General features: G+C 46.9%; 1 protein-coding gene across 2 annotated transcripts; it reads left to right on the top strand.

Moving 5' to 3' along the window:
• Positions 1 to 723: 723 nt before the first annotated feature.
• LOC115079740 (histidine--tRNA ligase, cytoplasmic-like) lies at positions 724 to 21,329 on the top strand. 2 transcript variants are annotated; one of them, XM_029583551.1, is made up of 13 exons: positions 724 to 869; positions 1,380 to 1,469; positions 3,320 to 3,439; positions 4,441 to 4,536; positions 5,427 to 5,552; positions 5,982 to 6,089; positions 7,130 to 7,228; positions 7,700 to 7,838; positions 8,356 to 8,483; positions 8,579 to 8,845; positions 9,129 to 9,245; positions 10,345 to 10,491; positions 18,183 to 21,329. In XM_029583551.1, the coding sequence occupies exons 1-13, from the start codon at positions 852 to 854 to the stop codon at positions 18,243 to 18,245; spliced, it is 1,518 nt and encodes a 505-aa protein (XP_029439411.1). In that variant the 5' UTR covers positions 724 to 851; the 3' UTR covers positions 18,246 to 21,329. The 2 variants fall into 2 exon arrangements, with proteins under 2 accessions (XP_029439411.1, XP_029439412.1); XM_029583552.1 differs by having other exon boundaries at positions 725 to 869; positions 7,700 to 7,793.
• The last annotated feature ends 740 nt before the right edge of the window (positions 21,330 to 22,069 follow it).

Genomic DNA, 22,069 nt, shown 5'->3' with positions numbered 1-22,069 from the left:
GGCGAGTTAATATACAAGTGGCTTGAGGGTGTTTGGTTTTACTTGTATCTATGTCTTTCTTTTTGCTTTCACCTCAGCAATGTGGTCTTATCACGTTATGTGCATTTGTATTTTTCCTTGTTTGATATTTCTTTGGCGATTATTGCATAATTTATGATTTATGCCTTAATTCATTTGCTAATGATTTAAATGCTAGTAAAACAAATTAAATGCAAAATAGATACCCCTGTCAAAAAAAAAGTGTGTGGCAAACCAGATATGTTATACTCTGACTTAACTGTAACAAACCCCTTCATTTCATATTTCTTCTATTATGGATCTGTGAAATTCCCTGCACCATGTCATGCCAGCCTTCACGTGTGGAAAGAGCTGACTGGCCACGGAGCGCGAAGTGATAAGCGCCGCCAGGCTGCCCAGTACGTGCCTTGCTTCCCCTTTTCCGGGGCATCAGAAGCCGGCAGCCGTCTGCGATCAGCCCAGCACGTGCGCCGCTTCCCCTTTTCCGGGGCATCAGAAGCCGGCAGCCGTCTGCGATCAGCCCAGCACGTGCACTGCTTCCCCTTTTCCGGGGCATCAGAAGCCGGCAGCCGTCTGCGATCTGCCCAGCCACTCCTCTAACCTAAAGCCTCGGATTCCCACCGCGCCCGCGCTCAGCCTCGCGCACCACACAGACCGGCTCTGCTCTGTCACCCTCGCTCACCCGCATGCGCTCTATGCTTCATCTGTTCGTGGTCTCTATGGTTACGTGTCTGCTCTGGCGCTCTCTCTTGAGGCTTCTCTATGACCCCTGGGCGGATTTCTCGCTTTACGGCTTGTCGTGCGACCCTTTCCAGCTTCATTGAAGCTCCAAGATGGCGTCGGGCAGCGGGGTAGGTGCTGGGGTTGTGGATTTCACGTTGTTGGGTGGGATGTTTGCGGGTGGGTTTCTGCTTGTGAGAGTTAGGAGGCTGCTTTTTTCCCCACCCTGGATCGGAGCGTACGAGGAGGGGTTCCCATTCCCTTCAGTTCCTTGGGTGTGGGCACTTTAACTGGTCCTGTCTCAGACCGAGGGAGTTATAGGGTGACCCGAGCCTGCTCCGCAATGAGCTTCCCGGATCGGGAGAATAAGTCCTGGAATGGAATTTAAAGTCTGTAAATGTTTCTGAGCTTGTAGAGATAAACCTGGCACTTTTCAAAATGTCTCAGAAATTCTGATCAATCGTTAATGGCAGTGTAACAGACGTTTTCTTTTTCTGATGGCTTGGGTAATGCTTAAAAGCCCTAGAAAATGCATACATAGGGAAGGTTTTTACTTGCTGTCTTTCTGGGACCCAGCACTGCGTTCTGTATGCTGCTGTAGGGCGTGAGCGATTCTAATTATCTGCTCTTATTGTTCTCAGGTTGTTGAGGATGTCGCAAAGCTAATTGAATTCAAAGCTCACCTTGGGCCCAGTGAAGGGAAACACAAGTTTGTTCTCAAAACACCAAAGGTAGGCCTTGGCTCCAACTCTACAACCATCCGCTTTTCTTCCCGTTAACCATATCTTCTTGGGCTTTCTCATTCAAAGTGTCTCACAAGAACTGCAGAGTTGACTGAAAAGAACCCGATTGCTTGTCTGTCTGAGAAGGGGATTTAGTCTGCTGGCCCTGCCTCCCTCCTTGTGCCATGGCTCAGACAATAAGGCCGTGAGCACCAGCAGGTGATTCCTGCAGATTTATCATATTCAGAGGAACATTGAAGCCATTCAAAAGGATCCTCACACAGTACACCTGAAAGACCTCCTGACTAATTTATTGCAATTACAAGCAGTCTATATAAAAAGGACAAAGCTGGTGTTTCAGAGGATGCCCTAACTCTCCTGTTTCATTAGTATCCTTCAAAGATACCTCCCTCAAAATCATGCACTGCTGAGCGTCTGTCTGCTTTCCCCTTTGTTCTAATTTAAAAGCTGCTCTATCTCCTTTTTAAAGGTTAGCGCCAGCAGTCTGGTTCCACCCTGGTCCAGGTGGAGCCCATCCCTTCGGAAAAGATTCCCCCCTTCCCCAAAAGGTTCCCCAGTACCTTACAAAACTGAATTCCCTCCTGCTTGCACCATCATTTCATCCACACATTGACAGGGATGTCGTCAGGGTTTGTGTTATGGGAAAGAAACCTTCTTTAAAAAAAAAAGACTGTGGTAGCTGAATGTTTTCAGATTCTAATGGTGCCTTGCATTTTTCATTGTAGAATTTGTTGTACTGCTGTGGCTGATATCTCTTTACAGCTTTGGTATTGCCGGGACTCCAAAGAATGGCCCAGTCCTGCTTGCTGCTTCACTTTGAGTCTAAACCTGTCCGCTGTTGCCTTTATCCATTATTACTGGTTTCCTGATGATGTCCTTGTGCTTTATCCTGCACATTGCTGCAAGTTCCACTATGTCTGCTCTGCTTTCCTTCTAGCATGTTTCTAACTAATCTTCTGAACTGGCTCTTTATCGTAGTATTCCACCAGTGCTGACCCAAGTAGATTAGTTTGCAATTCACCTCGGATTTATTACTGCTTGTGCTATTTACTTGTGGGCATGCATTTCAGTATAAATTGAAATGCTGTTTTAATTCTGATAATAGTGATCCACTTGGCTTTATTAAAATACCACAGATGGGGTAGCATTTAGCACGGTTTCCCTAAAAATGTGGCTGCAGAACCCAACAGTATGCAAGGTCTTTAAATCTGTGTCCAGCATTGCAAAGCTTTCACGTTTCCCACAGAGAGGCTATTTTAATTCGTTGAAGAGAGCTCTCTTACATGCATAATGGACTTAGTTTGGCCAATGGTGCATCAGGGCTGTGAGCAGAGCCAGTGGAGCGTTGCGGTGCAAATGGAAAGGCTTAACCAGCAAACAATTGTAATACCTGTGTACAAAGCATTGGGAAGGATTCGTGTGCCGTACGGTGTCCACATCTGGAGGCTGCATTTCCAGACAGAGATAGATAGAACACAGATGCCAAAACTATGCAGGGCCTTATGTCATAAGCCTTAGGAGGAGGGTTGGAAACATCCTGGGTACCAGGTTACCCGGACCCCCAATGAAAGAGACCCGGTAGGGACCTGGACTACTACTGTGGCAGCAGCCGCTGAGGGGTGGGCTCTGCTCACGGGTCAAGGAGAAAAAACTGGTTAAGAGGGAATGGGAGGCGGGAGAGAAGATGAGAGCAGAGGGAAGCAAAAATAAAAGGCAAAGAAACAAAGTGAGAACTCTTCACCCTCCACACCCCCCCCCCCCCCAAAAAAAAAAACTAGCAAAAAAAGAAATTGTCAGGTCAATAAAGTTTCTTGAATCTGTTTTTATTTTGGTCCCAGGGCACCAGGGACTACAACCCCAAACAGATGGCAATTCGTGAGAGAGTCTTCAACACCATCATAAGTTGTTTCAAGCGTCACGGAGCAGAGACCATCGACACCCCTGTCTTTGAACTGAAGGTGAGCTGCTCATCCTGGACAGGCTGTGTACCTGTGAGCTGCTGGTGGACATAGTCCTTGTGTCGAGCTACAAACTACAAGAAATGTTTGGTAGGCCTGTGTTGAATGGGGATGAATTAGGCAGCAAGGTGTCCTGTAAAACAATAAGGCATTAATTCAGTACAATCAGTAGGTGCAAAACATAAATAACCTACGCTGGGATGTGTGCTTCTCCCACTAGCTGAGTTTGAGAGCTCTGCCTTGAACCCAGTCCAGCAGTCTTGAGTTAATTATTCTGAACAGAACTGGTCTCCTTTGATTGCTTGCTGATAAGCTGCCCTTGCTTTGTCTACTATTAAAATAGAGCACCATTGCAGAATTTCTTTCTTCTGTAGCAGATTGTCCAATTTTATTTTTCCCTTCTTGAGGTTTTTCACCATTTAGGTTGGACTTCTGCCCAGTCTGGGCCAATAGGTGGACCCTTAGCTGTATTTTCTATGACTGTGGAACACTTTTAACTCGGCAAAGCTCTTGTTATCTGTCTCCATCTGCTGGGAGGGGAGCAAAAGCTATGCGTCTGGATTGGACTGGTCTGGTAGGACTCAAGGAAAGGAAATTAGCAGGTAAGAACCAAATATTTCTATGAGTACATAAGACTTTCCATACTGGATCAGACCAAAGGTCCATCAGGCCCAGTATCCTGTTACCAGCAGTGGCCAATCCAGGTCACAAGTACCTGGCAAAAAGAATGCAGGATGCCTGACAAGCATCTGACTCAGGATGTTATCACCCGCTGGAGTTCTACCTATATGATGCAGCAGTAAATGCCCCATAGAATGTCGGTATAGAAAAGTTTTTCAAATAAATAAATGAAAACAGTAATGTTATTAGATTAAATTGTAACTTGCCTTGGTAGTTGGAAAGGCGAGACATCAAATCAAGAAACCGATGTATTTAACAGGATGACCTGATGCAGTCACTTCTCACCTAAGGTGGTTTCTTTGCCTCTGTTTTCTCCATAGGAAACGCTAACAGGAAAGTATGGGGAAGACTCCAAGCTCATTTATGACCTGAAGGACCAGGGGGGAGAGCTGCTGTCTCTTCGCTATGACCTGACCGTATCCTTTCCCGGTAACTCATCCTCACGTCTTGGAGGGGTGCTCATAAAATTGAGCTTTGGCAGCGTTCATCAGAGCCCGTCAGAGCAACAAACAGGATGTCCACAATACCTGACTGTAATCTGCTTTGAAGTGGTGAAAGGCAGAGTGTAAATTCATAAAATAACACAAATAATAAATGGCAGATTATTGCGTCCCTAAACCACTCGCATCTCTGGGACTGAAAGCAGCAGCACAAAATATGCCCCCCCCCCCCCCCCCAAGTAAGTTATTGGGGTTAATCTTCAGTGCATCCAAACTGTCACAATATTTAGCTGCTTCAATCGAGGCAGAAAAGGTTGGGTTATTTTTTTTTATATATGTAGTAAATCTCTATTGGCATGAGGCAGAGAGCTCTGGAAATCCTCATTTGAGACGCTGTTTGTTCGCAGGAAGAATTGAGCCGTTATGTCGCCCCGGGATGGGTACAATAGGCAATAGCATCAGGCCTGGGTAAGCAGGGAAAGGAAAACCCTTATGGACTATGCACGAGAGGATAGCTGCAGGGCTGTTATCTATTTGCCTTTGTTCCACACTTCCGAGGGCTCGAAGTGGTGCGAGCTCATTGGAGCGGGGCTGGGTGGCGAAACAAGAATATTTTGAGGCCACCCCCAAACTTATCGAACACACACAGCAAATACTAGGAAAATAAACTTGTTAAAACAGCCTGTGTTAGGAGAGACGGGGAGGGGAGAAAAGGGGCAGAGTAAATGAGCTGTCCAGGGCGCAAGGTGACTGCTTGGCACTGCCTAGTGCTCATTCTGAGCAGCCTTGATCGTCTCAGGTACGGGTAGCAGGATCACTTTCTCCTTTCCTTTCTCTTAATTTACTCCTTAACCTGTTGTTCTCAGGTTCCTTTTGCACGATATTTAGCCATGAATAAAATTACAAACATTAAGCGCTATCATATTGCCAAAGTGTACCGACGGGATAACCCAGCCATGACGAGGGGCCGCTACAGGGAGTTCTACCAGTGTGTGAGTACCTGCCTCATGCTTGCTTCAGGATGATCAGGGGGTCCTGAGACCTGTTTGTAGTGCCAGTGAAGAGCTACCAGACAAATCTTGAGTGCCACAAAAATAGGTTTCCCAAAAACATTTCTTGGGAAAGAATAAAGGACCTTTTTTTTTTTTTATCCAATCTAGTAAATACATAGTTCACACATTTTTAGTATACGGCACATTTAATAAATCTGAAAATATTAAGATCTGTCCTTGTGTAAATGTATATCTTGCTAGACAGAAAAATCTGTAGCATAAAGGTTCTGTTCAGTTGTAAAGAGCATGTTTTACTGGTTATGTCGTTTGTTATGCATTTAAAAGTACAGATGGCAAAATGGAGGCCGCTGGCTTTGTGTGCGTGCTCTCTCCATGTTTGATTCTCATGCCCGCTTGCCTGTGTCGCAGGATTTTGACATTGCTGGCAAGTACGATCCCATGATTCCTGATGCCGAATGTGTGAAGATTATGCATGAGATCCTGAGGGAGCTGCAGCTGGGAGACTTTCTCATTAAGGTAAGTTGTCTACAGCTAATCCTTATTCTTCTCCTAGGAGATGACTTCAGGGCTCAGATGAGAAAGTCCTGCAGTGCTTCTGATTTCTGCATTTTCTTTCCATGCAGTAACTAGATGTATTGGTTTTCTGTGTTTTGTTTTTTTTTGCTCTGTAATGTTTAGGGGACTGTAATTAGTGCTATACTTTCTAGTACTTATGTGCCGTGATGGAGATAGTATAACCAGCCCTGGAGGAGGGTTAGTTTGCTCCAGATATTACAGAGGTTGTACAAATAACTTGTGAAAATTGTGGTATGATAACTGAGGAAACAGAGAGATGCAGCATGTCTGCCAGAAATTTGAAACAGCTCTGATGAATACAGAAGTGCTACAGACGTGTGATGACTGACTTGCAGGATTTCATTTAAAATCCTTGATATTTAAAGCCATCCGTGGCATTGAATCATGCGGCTCCTCTACCATTCTGAAAACCTACTGTCCCCCCTCACCTACTGCAGACTTCGTTAGGCAATTTGCTTGCTGTCCCTTCCTACAAGGTTGTAAGATTTGAGCGAATCTCACAAGCGAATTATCTGGGGCAGGCAGCCCGGTTCTTTGGCATTTACTCCCAGAAATCTTCCAATCCAAATCCTTTCTGCCTTGATTCAGAAAACAGCTTCAGGCTCATTTGTTCACACTTGCATTTAACAAGTAATCTCAAGACTGATGTATCGATGTGACAGGATTTACACGAGCGGTGTATTTATATGAACGCCCAGCTATGCTGGGGTATCTGCTTTGCTGCAGGTGCCTCAGCAGCGTTTATTAACATCCCCTCCCCAGTGCTGCAGTTGGTGTTTGCTTTCCTGTCTGTTTTTATAGCTCCCGTTTTGTTTTATGTATTGATGCATTGTGGATGTTTCTTGTATTGCCCATCTAGAACCGTGGATAGCGCGGGACATGCGGTTTTTAAACAACCGCAGGGGTGAATAAGATGTGACTGGTAGATATTAAAGCTCCATTCAATGCCAAAGGGATGTGATAATTTTTTTTTTCCCCAGGTTAATGACAGGCGCATATTGGATGGCATGTTTGCAGTCTGTGGTGTTCCAGACAGTAAATTTCGAACCATTTGCTCGTCTGTGGACAAACTGGACAAGGTTTGTTTAGAATGCGTTCTTGCTGGGTAGGGCCGGTGGCAGCTGCTCCCAGCAGGGCTGACCTTAAGAGGCAGTGCAGGGCCCCGGGGCGATTTCAGCTGGAGCGGGAGCTCCCCCTCTACCCCATCAAAATATCGGGCTCCCAGTCAAGCACAGCAAAGAAAATGCTGCGGATACTGAGCTAAAGACTCCGGTAAAGCTAGTCCTACATCCATAGAGAGGGGGGCACTCAAATATGTCAGCGTGTGATCTATCGATGGGCGTTGGTGCAGTGCTAGGTATCTTGCCTCCTTACCGGGGAGAGATTCCACGTGCATGTGGTATCTGCAGCATAAGCGAATGGGGGGGATAGAGCAGAGGGAGGACGAAGGACACCTGGTGGCTTGTACACTAATGGATGAGAATTTTGGAGCAGTCATTTTTTTTTTGTTTCGAGAACTCCGGCTGATGTTTCCTTCCTTTCTTTCTCAGACATTGTGGGAGGAAGTGAAGAACGAAATGGTGGGGGAGAAGGGACTTGCACCTGAAGCTGCGGATCAAATAGGAGAATATGTTCGTCTTAACGGTGTGTATCAAGCTGAGATGAAAGGGATTTCAAATCCTCTTTTTGGTAAATGTCCTGCCTACATTCTTAGCCTTTAAATCTGTGTGTCTCCATTCTGCTGAATTGGGGGAATTTGGTAGATGGGGCTGAACATCTGCGAGCCCGTCTGTGTGACAAGTGTTCCAGTTGGCTCTGTTGAAGCTATCTGGACCGTACCTGCAGTGATTGTGTGAAACACTGCTGCTGCTTTGTTATACCTCCAAGTCCCTTGTATTTAATGATATGAACTTAAATGGACCTACTGCCAAAAATATGAGTTCCGGGTATGCATCCTGAGATGCTTGAAGATTAACTGACCAGAAGTAAGGATTACAGTAGAATCTGCATCCATCTTTTTTTTTCTGTGAGGCTGTCTTCACAGCAGGGGCTGTTCCTGGAAGATAAATGTTCATATTTATTCACAGACATCCAGGGGGAGTTGTTTGATGTAATTGGCCTCATTGAGATTACCGTCAAATAGACCTGAAGGTATCTTAACTTTTGCCTAGCAGAAGGTTTCAGCTGTGGGTCTTGATTCCTGCAGGTGGGATGGCTCTGGTTGAACAGCTGCTGCAGGACCCCCGACTCTCCCAGAATAAGTTGGCCCTGGAGGGGCTGGAGGACATGAAGATGCTGTTTCAGTACCTGACGCTCTTTGGTGTGACCGATAATGTGAGAGTCGAGGGACTGGGGGGGGGGGGGGAGAGTAGATGGCCTGACTGCTCGTGTGCTGGAGGTCTTGCTAGTCACCATTTTCTATCCTGTAGGTCTCCTTTGACCTGAGCCTGGCCCGTGGGTTGGATTATTACACCGGCGTGATCTACGAGGCTGTCCTGCTGCAGAATCAGGGAGACGTGCAGCTCCGGCAGCAGAACGATCACGCCGAGGAGGCGGTCGGCGTGGGCAGCGTGGCTGGAGGGGGACGCTACGACGAGCTGGTGGGAATGTTTGACGCCAAGGGCAGGAAAGTGCCTTGTGTGGGACTCAGCATGGGAATCGAGAGGATATTTTCCATCATGGAGCAGAAAGCAGAAGTAAGCTCGTCCCATCATTTCCTTTTCCATTATCGCAGAGGTGTGCAGCACGTGTATCGGACTGCAACCCTTCCCCTCTTCCTCTTTTCTGTGCCATCTCTCCTTTGATTAGCTGCTTATTTTTCCTGTAGTTTGATTAGAAATCCTCTGACTCTTGGCTTAAACGAACATCCAGCAGTTCTTCACCTGTTTTGTGAATAAAGCCTTATAAATTTACTCAGCTGGATTATCCTGCCAGACGCTGCTAACGGGAACTGCGCTGTTGCTCTTCTCTCATCTCAAGGCTTCTGAAGGGAAGGTCAGAACCACCGAGACTCAAGTGCTGGTGGCGGCAGCTCAGAAGAAACTCCTTGAAGAGAGGCTGAAGCTCATTTCAGAGCTGTGGGACTCTGGAATCAAGGTAAGACGTGGCTGGTCCTGAGAGGCCATGAGCATTATAGAGTTGGTGGCTTGGGCATGCTGGGTGGGGGGGGGCATGAGGGATGGTGCATCTGGATCCTGCAGTGAAACAATCACTGGGAACTTACAAACAGGAAGAGCGCAATACAAGAGGTCAATGCGGGAATTCAGGAGGCTGAAAAAGTAGCTGAGCTCTATCATTTAACTTGGCGTTGTCCTTGGTCATACAAAGGGCAAAGGAATGGCCCGGATACTCCTAGAAGAACAAATTGCTTTTGTTCATGCCAAGATTTTTGTTTAGAACATTTCCTTGCATTGCCCTCTGTTTTCATAAAACCAATAGGGTCGGCTTCTTCTAACACCTTTTTCTGCCTGCATTTGCTTTTGGCATTTTTTTTGTTTGTAATTGGAGAAGAGGGTCAAATTGAAGCAAGGTTCTTCAAAAGCACAGGTGAAAAAATACATGTACTGTGATTACTCTTAAGATGGATAAGCGTTAATTACAGTCTCTGAGGTTTTTTTTTTTTAATTTTCAGTTGTTGAGGCCTGTGGGGAATACAGACTTGAGGATTTACAATAACCTAGAGGAGGAATATGGTGTTTATAATAAAGCAATTCATCTTGCGGGCGATTGTGTGGGAGAGCTGAGTTGGCTTCGTCCTGGGAATTCAATAGAGCTGGTGTACTGGTCCCCAGGGAGGGAGAATGGCTACCACGAACGGTGGTGCTGAGATCGGAGTAAAAACAAACAAAAGCAATGCATTTCTGCTGTCATATACTGCGAGTGTGAGGCACATCTGGAAGCTCCTGGATCTGAGGCTGTGTAATCAGCGCACTCTCTGTCAGTCTGTGGGGCACATCTGAGGCTGTGTAATGATTTGCTCACCTCTGGATCAGTGGAGCACATCTGAGGCTCTGTAATGAATGCTCACTGCTGGTTCAGTGGAGCACATCTAAAGCTATATAATGAAGGTTCACTGCTGGATATGTGGGGCACATCTGAGGCTGCGTAATGAATGCTCACGGCTAGATCTGTGGGGAGCACATCCGAGGCTGTGTAAAGGGCGCTCATTCCTGGCTCTGCTCTGGGCTCCCTGCAGGCGGAGATGCTGTATAAGAAGAACCCCAAGCTGCTGAACCAGCTGCAGTACTGTGAAGAGACAGGAATCCCTCTCGTGGCCATCATCGGGGAGCAGGAGCTGAAAGACGGAGTTGTCAAACTGAGAGTGGTTTCTACTAGGGAGGAGGCAAGTATATCTGCTGTTTGAGAATTTGTAGAAAAACTTGTTGCAAGCTTTTGAACAAGAAGGTTGTTTTCATTCATTTATCAGTTTAAAACTAGCTTTCCTGTTAATGCTGGCATTCCCATTCTGTACCTTTTGGCAAAATATTTTAATAGGTGCACAGTGTTCTTTTTGGTGTACCCGACATAAAGCCACATAAACTGTTTGGATCAGGTACTTGGTGAACAGGACTCCTGAGTTGTAAGTTGGCAGCACAAAATCAAAAGCTCACAATCCTCATTGAGGTCTGGACACTTAATAAAAGAAAACTTCAAGGGCAGTCGAGTCTTAGCAGAAATGTTTATATTTTAAACTAAATTCCTATTTTTCCCTGTACATACCCGGATCAGTCCAGACAGTGGGTTGTGTCTCCCTTCCGGCAGGTGGAGTCAGAGAAAAGCTTGAAGCGTGCCCTCTTATAGCCTGGAGCGCTGGGCGTCCCTTCAGTATTTTCTCTGCCTCCAGTAGATGAGGGTGCAGAACCTGCGGTTCCCCATTTCAGCTACAGGAAGATAGAAGTTTAGATTTCTCTTTCTTATTCCTTCTTAAATTTCTTTCACTGTCTGGATAGATCAGGTTTAAAAATACAAAAAACAAAAAAAAAACGGGTTTTCTAGTTTCTGGCTTCTCAGTCACTTCCAAACTTGCAGGCAGAACTGGTAGCAGTGTTCCCTAGCATTTTATAGAGTAGACTTGGTAAGTTTTTGTACTTTTTGCTTCTCTGACTTCCAATGGTGAATGTTGGTGGTCCAACCTCTCCCCCCCCCCCCCCCCCACACGACGGCCCGCTGCCCTGAGATGCCGCCTTCCTCGGGGCAGCGCTAGCAGAGAGGCAACATTCCTCTGCTTTTTGAAAAAAAAGGGCTAAGTCGTTGTTTTCACAGCGGAGGTTCTCTTACCCGCTTCTACCAGGCTCTGGGGGTGTCTCTCATTTATTGCCAGACTTTCCCTTCCCCCATGCCGCGCTCAGTGCGATGTGCCGCCCAGGACGCGGCTCTCCTGTGAAGGCATTCGTTCAAGGTGCCTCCCCGGCGGGGAGGGTCCCTCGAGGCCAGCTGATCATTCGGCTCTGCGCTCCCAAACGCGACAGCTCACTGGGGGGTTGGCCCTGATCCCATCTAGCGCGGGAACGGCAGCCATTTTGGTTTCGGAGCCGGGCGCTCCTAGGCAGCCAAATGAGGATTCTGACGGTGGTTTTTCTCCTTCCCCCCCCCCCCCCCCCCCCCCACAGGTTTTAACTCCGGTTAACCCCCCTGACCAGGGGGCAATGCCAGGGGACCTTCCTGCCATTCCTCACTCGGTACCTCCATCAGGATCTCCACCCCCCAGTCTATTTTCAACAGATTTTGAGCTTCTTTTCCACAATGCTTATTTGGCCGGTTTGGAACAGCACCAGGATGGATCTTCAGGCCCCCCACCTCCTGAGGTGATTAGATTGACAGATCCTTTGCAGTCCGCTGCAGTTCCTCAGCGGTCCACGGCAGCTCCTCAGGGTTCCTCCCGAGTCAGGGTGGTTCCCCATCCGGATTCTTCTCCTCAGGGTACTCTTGAACCTGACCAGGACCACAATCTGACTTTTCACATGCACATGGAAGGGGATGACCCTAGGGTCTTGCGCCTGTTTCAGAGGGATGACTTTATCTTCTCATCCCTCATATCCTAGCAGAGCTGGATATTGAGGCTCCACAGGATCCACCTGGCACCAGTGCGGGGGCCACGAAAGGGAAACCCCGTCCTTGCCAGAATGCGTCCACCAGCTAAAACATTTCCGTTTCATCCTATGCTCTTCCAATTGCTATCCAGAGAATGGGATTCGCCAGAGTCTAGTCTGAGAGTGGGAAGGGCTATGGACAAACTCTATCTTCCCAGAGGAATTCCTAGAACTCCTCAGTCCCCAAGTCGATGCGTCTGTATCGGCGGTCACTAAAAGGACTACCATCCCAGTGACAGGTGGAGCTGCCATCCGAGACCTTCAGGATCGGAAGCTCGAAGTATACCTCAAAAGGACTTTTGAGGTATCAGCCTTGGGGGTAAGAGCCACAGTATGCAGCTCTCTAATGCAGCGCGCAGGTCTCAGATAGGTTCAACAGCTGCTCAGTACTCAAGTCGAAGCACAACAGGCAGAACGCCTAGAAGCGGTAATAGCTTATGGAGCGGATGCGCTATATGACTTATTCCGTGTCCTGGCCAGATATGATATCAACAGTTTCTGCCAGGCGTCTCCTCTGGCTTCGTAATTGGTCGGCAGAGTCCTCGTCTAAGACTCAGCTGGGATCTCTCCCCTTCAAAGGCAAATTACTGTTTGAGGATCTTGAACAATTCATCAAATCCTTGGGGGAGAACAAGGTGCATAAGCTGCTGGACTTCCAGGACGTTCAATTTTACTAGAAGCCGATTCCGGGGTCAGCGCCGTTTTCAACAGTCAAGACTTCCTCACGGTCGCAGTCCTGTTCTCTTTCCTTTCACGGTCGAAGACCAGCTCGGGACAGCCTCCCTCAGGGGGACCCTTCCAAGTCCTCCCAATGAAGAATTGCCGGCTCACTCTTCGGCCTTCCCTCCCCAGGATAGGGGGACGTTTCTCCATCTTCTACGAGGAGTGGGTCAAAATTACCTCTGACCGATGGGTTCTGGATATTCTACAGCATGGCTACGCTTTAGAATTTGCTTGACCCCTAAGGGACAGGTTTCTCTTCTATCCCTGTGGCCCAGTGAAGAAACAACATATAGTATGTCAGACGCTTGACTGGCTCCTGGACTTAGGGGCCATCCTCCCGGTGCCCTCCGACAGAACAAGGGTTAGGCCATTATTCCGTCTACTTCATAGTCCCCAAAAAGGAAGACTCCTTCCGTCCAATCCTGGATCTCAAGATGGTCAACAGGGCCCTCAGGATCCCACATTTCAGGATGGAGACGTTACGCTCCGTAATAGCGACGGTACACTGCGGAGAATTCCTAGCCTCCTTGGACTTGATGGAGGCTTATCTTCACATCCCCATCCTGAAGGAACATCAACGCTTCGCTTCAAAATCCTCGGTCAACATTTTCTAAAGGGAGTAAAGCACGTGAAGCCGCCAATGCACACCCTGTGCTCCTCTTGGAGCCTGAATTTGGTTCTTCGGATTCTAGGCGGCCCTCCTTTGGAGCTGCTAAAAAGAGCTACCCTCAAGGACCTCACTCTGAAGACTGTTTTCCTGGTGTCCTTTTGTTCTGCCCGCCGGATCTCAGAGCTTCACGCTTTGTCGTACAGAGAGCCTTACCTCCGTTTCACAGATTCGGGAGTATCCTGGAGCACAGTACCATCTTTCCTGCCAAAGGTGGTCTCGGCCTTTCATTTGAATCAGTCGGTGGAATCCCATCCTTTCCAGACAAGGATCCCAGAGAACTTAAATGACTCGATGTCAAGCGCTTCCTCATTCGATATCTGGAAGTTACTAATGAATTCCACCTATCAGACCATCTCTCTGTCCTGTGGAGTGGACCAAAAAGAGGGAACAAGGCTTCAAAAACCACAATTGCTCGCTGATTAAAGGAAGCAATCTCTTCAGCGTACGTTGATGCTGATCGGCCACCTCCAGAGGGTATCAAAGCTCATTTGCTCCGTGCTCAAGCAGCTTCCTGGGCAGAAAGCCAGGTTGTCTCTCCGCAGGAGATATGCAGAGTAGCTACCTGGAAATCGTTGCACACCTTTGCACGTCACTATCGCTTAAATCTCCAATCGCCGGGTTTTGGCTCCTTTGGCGTTCAGGTCATTCGAGCAGGGCTATCTGAGGCCCACCCTACGTAGGGAAGCTTTGGTACATCCCACTGTCTGAACTGATCCGGATACGTACAGGGAAAAGCAAATTATTCCTTATCTGCTAATTTTCGTTCCTGTAGTACCATGGATCAGTCCAGATGCCCACCCTAAGAGTAGATATGGGTTTTGGGATCATCCACGCAGTACTTTTGATTATCAGCTCGATTGATTTACAATATGAGGTCTGTTTCATGTATTACCAATGGTTCCTTTTGCAAGTTTGTTCTCACTACAATTTCAACTCAACACATTCTTGTACATAATTACAGTTTCAGGTTGGTTTACTTGATCCATTCAATGGTTTCTTCTTGCTTTGATATACTTAACACTGAAGGGACACAGAGGGCGCTCCAGGCTATGAGGGCACCCTTCAAGCTTTTCTCTGACTCCATCTGCTGGAAGGAAGACACAACCCACTGTCTGGACTGATCCATGGTACTACAGGAATGGATATTAGCAGGTAAGGAATAATTTTCTTATATTCAATTAAAATTTCCTAGCATGTAGCCAGATGGACTGAGGACCAGTGGGTTTATGCTCCCCTGACAGCAAATGGAGACTGAGTCTGGTTTCAAAGCTGACGTCACCCTAGATCAGTGATGGCAAACTCCAGTCCTCGAGTGCCATAAACAGGCCAGGTTTTCAGGATATCCACAATGAATATGCATGAGATAGATTTGAATATAATGGAGGCGGTGCATGCAAATCTTTCTCATGCATATTAATTGTAGATATCCTGAAAACCTGGTCTGTTTGTGGCACTCGAGGACTGGCGTTTGCTATCACTGCCCTAGATACACCCCTGCAGTGACCTCAGCCCTTCAGTATCTCTCAGTCTCCAGCAGATGCAGATATGCTTTCCCTATGGGGATCGCTGTACCTTTTGGAAGAAGAAATTTTACTTTTAAATTGGAGAAAAGATTGAGCCCCCGCTCTCCTGCGCTGATACCTAAAGGTCCCTCCCTTAGCTGAGAATTCCTGAGATCCCTCAGAGGTGTGCCTTGATCTGGTAGCCGGTTCTTGGTGTGGACTTTGCTGCTGAAGCAGCAGAAAGGCAGCGGGTGCAGGAAGCTGAGCTCAGCGGTGTCGGCCAAAGCCCTTTCCCCCTACAGAAGATGACATCAGTCCAATGACAGCAGTTTTAATACACTACAGCCCGAGACCATCTCTATACTCAGCTGGTAAACATTGAGCCCAGGAAAGTTTAAAAAAAAAAAAAAGAGAGAGACACGAGGATTTCCTCCCGATTCAGAGGGGTTTTGGTAAGACTTCCTCCGGTCTACTTGCTCGGCGCACCGTACCCACGTCGTTCCTGATCCTGTTGGGGTAAGGGGAAGTGGGCTCCCGAGCAGGTTCAGCGCGCCCCCCCCCCCCCCCCCCCCCCCCGGTGGGCTAGGCCCTTTTAGGCTTGGTCGGCACAACGCGCGGTAGGCCGCAGCGGCACCATCTTGCGCGCATTCTTGAGCCTGTATTGCCCACCATAGAGCTTCTGTATGCCGGCTCTGCCGCAAAATGTCGCGCGTGCACATGTGCGCACAACTTACCAGGCGCAGAATAGAAGTAAAGCCGGGCGCACCGGCTGTGCATGCGCTTTGCTGCAGCCCACGAGACGCCTGAAATCTGTGCACACAAAATTTTAAGTGCGAGCTGTCCGAACTCGCAGTTATTTCGCCAATGGCTCTGGCAGCAAAGAAACATAAGCGCCTCGCTCTCTCTCCAACTTATGTCAGCACTGTGAGGAAGCCCAGGGAGAGTTGGCCTCCCCAGACTTTGCTAAGCCCGGCTCCTCCCATTCAGAGGATGGGTCAGTCCACAGCCTTAACCAGAAATACCCCGGATCTGAGTAAGCCCGGGACTGGGTCATCCATGGGAGAGGCAAATTTAGCGCCACCTACCGCTAGGAATGTACTCGGCTGCCTTCTCTTGGGTGGAATTTTTCCAGGGCCTTCAAGCCTTCGTAAAGGCGCAGTCTGCTACCTCGCTTGTCCCCTGTCCGGATGGAATCTCAGTCGGTAAGCCCTCCCTATCCCAGTCCTATCGGCAGAACTCGAGACATGCCTCGCCTCACCAAGGGTATCCCTGGCAAGGACTCGCATGGCACAGACGAAGAAGAGGATCCAGATTCCTTGGAAGATGTTATGGCTTTTCCATAGAGACGAATTGCCAGCCCTGGTTTCCCAGACCCTGAAGATGCTGGGAGTTCCTGGGGCGGACTCTGACAGAACCAGAGAAGAATCCCATTCTCATTTTCCTATGGAAAGCCTCTTGCTATTTTCCAGTACTGGAAGAAGTCCAGGAGCTGATTGACCTGGAATGGGATGCCCCAGAAGCAAGTTTTAAAGGTGGACGAGCATTAAAAGCTCCATACCCACTGGATCCAGCAGTGTGAGAGCGTTTGCATTTCCCTAAAGTGGATGCGCTAGTCTGTGCCATCTCTAAGTGAACAACTATCCTAATGGAGGGAGGAGAGGCTTTTAAGGATGCGCATGATACACGGATGGAGTCTATCCTTAAACAGGCCTTTGATTGCTTCTTGTGTCCTGGTAGCTCGTTCGTGCCTGCTCCTCTCTCAGGAGGTGGATGACTCGGGTGAATTCCAGAGCGGTTATGGAACTCACCACTGCCATTTTAGCTGATGGGGCTCTGACCTAGTCCATTCCTCTGCTAGAGGAGTGGCCTCAGAGGTGGCGGCCAGAAGACAGCTATGACTGCAGAATTGGTCAGCAAACACAACCTCCAAGGCAAATCTTACAAAGATGCCCTTTAAAGGATCACTCCTTTTCGGAAATGAATTGGAAAAGCTGGCCAGTAAAAGGAGCCAATCTCCAGTTCCCTGGCTACCAGAAGATAAGAGAGAGCAGTTACAGTGCCCCTCACATAGGCGGGGTCAATGCAAGGGCTCCCATCGCTTTTTCCCCTACAGAAACTTGACATTTCAAAGGTCTCGGCCCTTTTGTGGGAGGTCTCAGTCCTTTCGTAGTTGACAGCCCAAGAGAGGATGAGGTTCAGGTTCACCTGACCCACCCTCAAAACTAGGAGATAGGGGCTTCCTTTGGTTTGGAAGTCTTGAGAAGCAGGCTTGGCAGTGTCCCACCCAGTAAAACAGTTGTTCCCAAACCTGTCTTGGAGGCACACCTAGCCAGTTTGGGTTATCAGGATATCCATAATGAATATGCAGCAAAGATAAATTTGCATACATTGGAGACCTGGGATATGCAAATCAGTTTCATGCATATTCATTGTGGTAATCCTGAAAACCCAACTGGCTAGGTGTGCCTCCAGGAGAGGCTTGGAAACATTACAGTAGAGGGATATCTTGGGCATCCCATGCCTCTGGACTTGGGCTGGTTGGATGAAGAGGAAGGAGAAATGAATTCTTACCTAATGATGTCCTTTGAGTCCAGCAAGACCGGTGCAGGGCCCTCCATGTTCTGCCAATTACATTTATTTTCTTGATTCATTTTCAGAATAACTACTTGTGTGTGCTGGTCGGCATGATGGATATTAAGGTACTAAACCTTATCAAGGAATGCAGGATATGTCTATTCTATTTCTTGTTTTCTGTTTGTTCTCCCTTGGAAACCTCTCTGGTTTTGGCCTAGGGAATGCGGAAAATGTTAATCCTAGCTTGTTACATAGAATACTGGAAGGATGAGGTCAACATGGGACCCCTTAGAAGGAGTGACATCAGCAAGCCTGTTTGTCTCCATCTGCTGGTTGGGAGACATAAACCCATGTGTCTAGACTGGTCTGGCTAGACTCAAGAAAAGGACATTTATCGAGCAAGAATTAATTTCTCCTGTATTGATTTGTAAGTGTGGATTTATTTTTTTATGTTCAAATTGTGTGTTTGTTTTAGCTTGATGTTTCCAGAAGAAATCTTGTGGAAGAAATCAAGAAAAGAAGTAGCCAGCAGTCCTAGAGCACATGCACCCATATGTGTTCTCCTATTTTGGCAGCATCTTCTGCATGCAACTGGCGTATATTCAGGGAGGAGAAGGCCCATCCCAAGAAAAACAGTTCTAGTGAAGAATTACCTATGAAAGTTTTTCAGATTCTCATGTCATTCCTTTAAAATTGATGTGTAAGAGTTATTTCTGTATTATCTTATATTCATCTTGAGAATACAAAACCCCACTTCCAAATAATGGAACAGATTATTGCACCGCTAATAACATATATAATTTATTTTCTGCCTGGATGCATTCAAAATACAGGTAGCAGCAGCTAGGTTTTATTAGGTGGAGGGGTAAAGGAGGACTGATAGAATTATAAATACAGTATCTCAAATGGTGTAAGTAAACTCGTTTATTTATAGAAAGAGGAGTTGAGACATAAGCTGCCCGGGACAAAGTATTTATTTTGTTGTAAAAATGGTTTACTTGTGAGGTCCTGTAGGATGAAGCTTTTCTATTTTATTCCCCCTAAACGGATAGCGCCCCCGAAAGTAAACTTCAGATGTTTATGGTACAGTTTAATTGTATCAAAAGCTGTAACGGATTTCTGTTGGGGAAGCGGGATCTGGGTTGGCATTGCTTAAGAAGGGGAATCACTGACAAATCCTTTGTAATCCTGACATTTAGCTTCTCTGGCAGTTCTAGCAGAATTCTACAGTTGCATCCAGTGTTACTGTTTTAGTGACTGTCCTGTCCTCTGTCACAGTTCTATAAGAAGGAAGTAAGCTGTGTCATGGCTCTCAACGTGTCAACCGTATTTAAATGCCATAAAAGTTACATTATTTCCTGGTGCATATTTCCTTTTTTTTATCAGACACTAAAAACTTGTGGGGAAAAATGTTTGTTTTTAGGCATTCTTAAAGGAACTAAAGCAAGAGCACCTCTGGTAGAGGTGGTGTCTTTCCATCCATCTGTCTGTCTGACCTAGTATCTCAGAGAAACCAGAGTAGCCTGGTGCCTTGGAGGTTCATATCCCATGGTGCAGTAGGGTCTCATTCACACTTTGAAGCTTGTTGGTCCTTTTACTTTGAAATTAAGTATGACCGGCAAAACCAGGGTGAGACGCAGTTTGTGGTAAAGGGAAGGGATTGGCATGGAGGCAGTGTCGCAGCAGCAGACCCTCCGCAGCCCCAGAACAGAGACTGGTACTAGAGAGGGGGGGGGGGGGGGGGAAGGAAGGCTGCCCAGTTAGGGGGACGTATTGACAACAGCACAGAACTCAGTCGCTATAAGAGGTGGGAGTCTGACATCTTGATAGGAGAAGCAGAGACTGCTCCGAGGACAAAAACCCTCTCCTACACAGGTACTTGTAGTAGGGGTAGGCTTCCTTTATTTGGATATTTCTTGCAGAGAGCATGCAGCTATATTTGTAGAGGGGGAGGTGGCAGGAATAATCAGATACCCAGAGTTGAGCTTAAATATTTGTCTCCTCTGGCTAATTAGTTTTTGTTCCAATTCTATACAAAGGAGATGCATATTGCGGTGCCTCTTCCTTGAGAAAAATTTCTAAGTCACTGTGCAAAAGTAGGTAGCAACAGAAAGGGAACAGCGATGCAAGGATTGCGTTTGGAAAAGGAATCTGCTTAAAATGAATTGGGATCCTGGAGCAGGGATGGCGAACTCCAGTCCTCGAGTGCCACTATCAGGCCAGGTTTTCAATGTAGCCACAATGAATATGCATGAGAGAGATTTGCATGCACTTCCTCATTGTATGCAAATCTATCTCACGCATAATCATTGTGGATATCCTGAAACCCTGGCCTGTTTGTGGCACTCGAGGACTGGAGTTCGCCATCCCTGGCCTAGACAGCGAGCTCTAGGTCCCCATCGGTCTCCTGGATCCGATCGCCAGTTCGGGGCCACGTTGGAAGTTCACACTAAGGCAAGCGGAAGACAGAACGTGGAGCCCTTTTTTCCCAGCTCTTCAGTAAAATTTTTATCATGCACTTTTTTGTGAAACTGACCACTTTGAAAAAGGTTATTTTCTCCTTGGAGTTGCCCTCTTACTGCTGCACATTTGAATTTGGCCTCATCCTTTAGTCTAGGAACCAGAAGATTTCAATATGTACCGTATCTTAACAGAAATGCAGTGTGTCATCTGTCACTCTTAATGCTAGAATCCCTATCTTTGCCTCCCTTTCCTCATCCCAGCTAATTGGGTCTCCCCAGACAACCTGGAGCCAGGTAAAATGCAACCAGAACAAGCCTGTCAAGGAATTGTAAGGGAGGAAAAGATAGAAGTGTTTTAACCTCATCAACGGCAAAATGTGGTGAGGCTGCACTAGTACCTGGGCTTATTTTATTTATGTAAGTGCATTTAGATGCCAGCTTCCTCAGCAAGGTACCTGAGAATTACACAGGACAGTCACATCCTGAATCTTAAAACCTCCTTCCTTCTCAAATCATAGCCCCAAAAAACACCGTATTTAATATTCATTACAATTCCTGAATTTAAAACTGTCAATGCGCTTTCAGTAACTACTGAAAATATAAACAGAGACGATGGCATCTTAATGAGCAAGACGGTCCCCTCATAATGCTAAAAGTTCAGCCCTTTCCAAGTCTTCTACCATCGGCTGGTCCCGAAAATGTGACTTAGCATTCCTTCTGCTCTGACCTTTAACATTAGGCAGATGGTGTTTCTGCTCTCTCTGCTCCTTGGTCTTTAAACCTCGCCTGAAACTCATCAGGGTTTTCATAAGTCAAGGCCCTAGCCCTACATTTGATTGACTCCCATCTTGTAAACTTACACTCCCTCTCGGGACAGAGGCCTTCACTTGGCCATCAAATAATGTGGGCCCAAATTGTGCAAGCGCTGTAGCATTTAAATGTCAAGTTTCCTTCTCTTATAAATTCCAGGCTGGGTTCTGAGGTGCTCTGCTCTGAATTCTTGCAGTGCCTCGCACAGCTACTATCGGGAAAAGCACAATTGGTCTCTTGCTGAGTACCAAATCCAAGAGAAAATGGATCTTGCCTTGCCACAGACAGACTGCATTTCACCCTTACAGTTTTAAGTTAGGTTAAAACACCTCTTAAAAAAAAAAAAAAAAGTGAACAGTGGAATCTGCCGTCTTTCAGTGCTTCATTACATAGGACTTCTATGTGTGATGTTGACCTGGCCTGGCGGTGCATGGTACTGATCCTTGGCTGCAAACGGCTGCTTTTCACAATATTAGTAGTGAGTATTCATCATCTTTCCGCTCATTATAGAATCTAGCCCTGTGTGTAGCCCATCAGGACCCAGAGTTACATAATTGTGGAAGCAGGCAGTGCTATCTTATTACCTCTGTTCTCTGGCATGAGATACAGGACAGTACACGGTGTGCATTCCCTAAGAGGCCATTCAAATTTATATTACTTGAATTTATTTAAAAAAAACCAAAATGATTATGAATGTAAATGCAAATAAAAGTACTATATGCAACAAGTTTGGGGTATTTTTTTTTTTATAGCAGGATTGAAAGTATTTTGTTCTCCTACCACTCTTCCCCAAGTAACCTATGGGAAACCAGATCATTAAACTCTGTTTGGCTGTTCCCTCCAACAGTGTGAGATCACAAGTACCATTCTTAGGCCAAGCCAGTGAGGGCCTCCTCTTCAATATTTCAGATGTGTGTAATTTGCATAGTTACAGAGGTGGCGAGAATAGGGACATGAATACCAGGGATTTGGGGGGGGGAGAAGAGCAAGGACAGAGTCCCCCATTCTTCTTTTGACAAGCCACCTGAGTTGGCAGGAGGAGTGATGGGAAAAGACTGGACTGGGTAAAATAAAAAAAGAGGGCAGGGGG

The sequence above is a fragment of the Rhinatrema bivittatum genome, chromosome 18 (assembly GCF_901001135.1).
Source record: "Rhinatrema bivittatum chromosome 18, aRhiBiv1.1, whole genome shotgun sequence".
Lineage (NCBI taxonomy): Eukaryota > Metazoa > Chordata > Amphibia > Gymnophiona > Rhinatrematidae > Rhinatrema > Rhinatrema bivittatum.
This window is presented reverse-complemented; position numbering and strand designations above follow the sequence as displayed.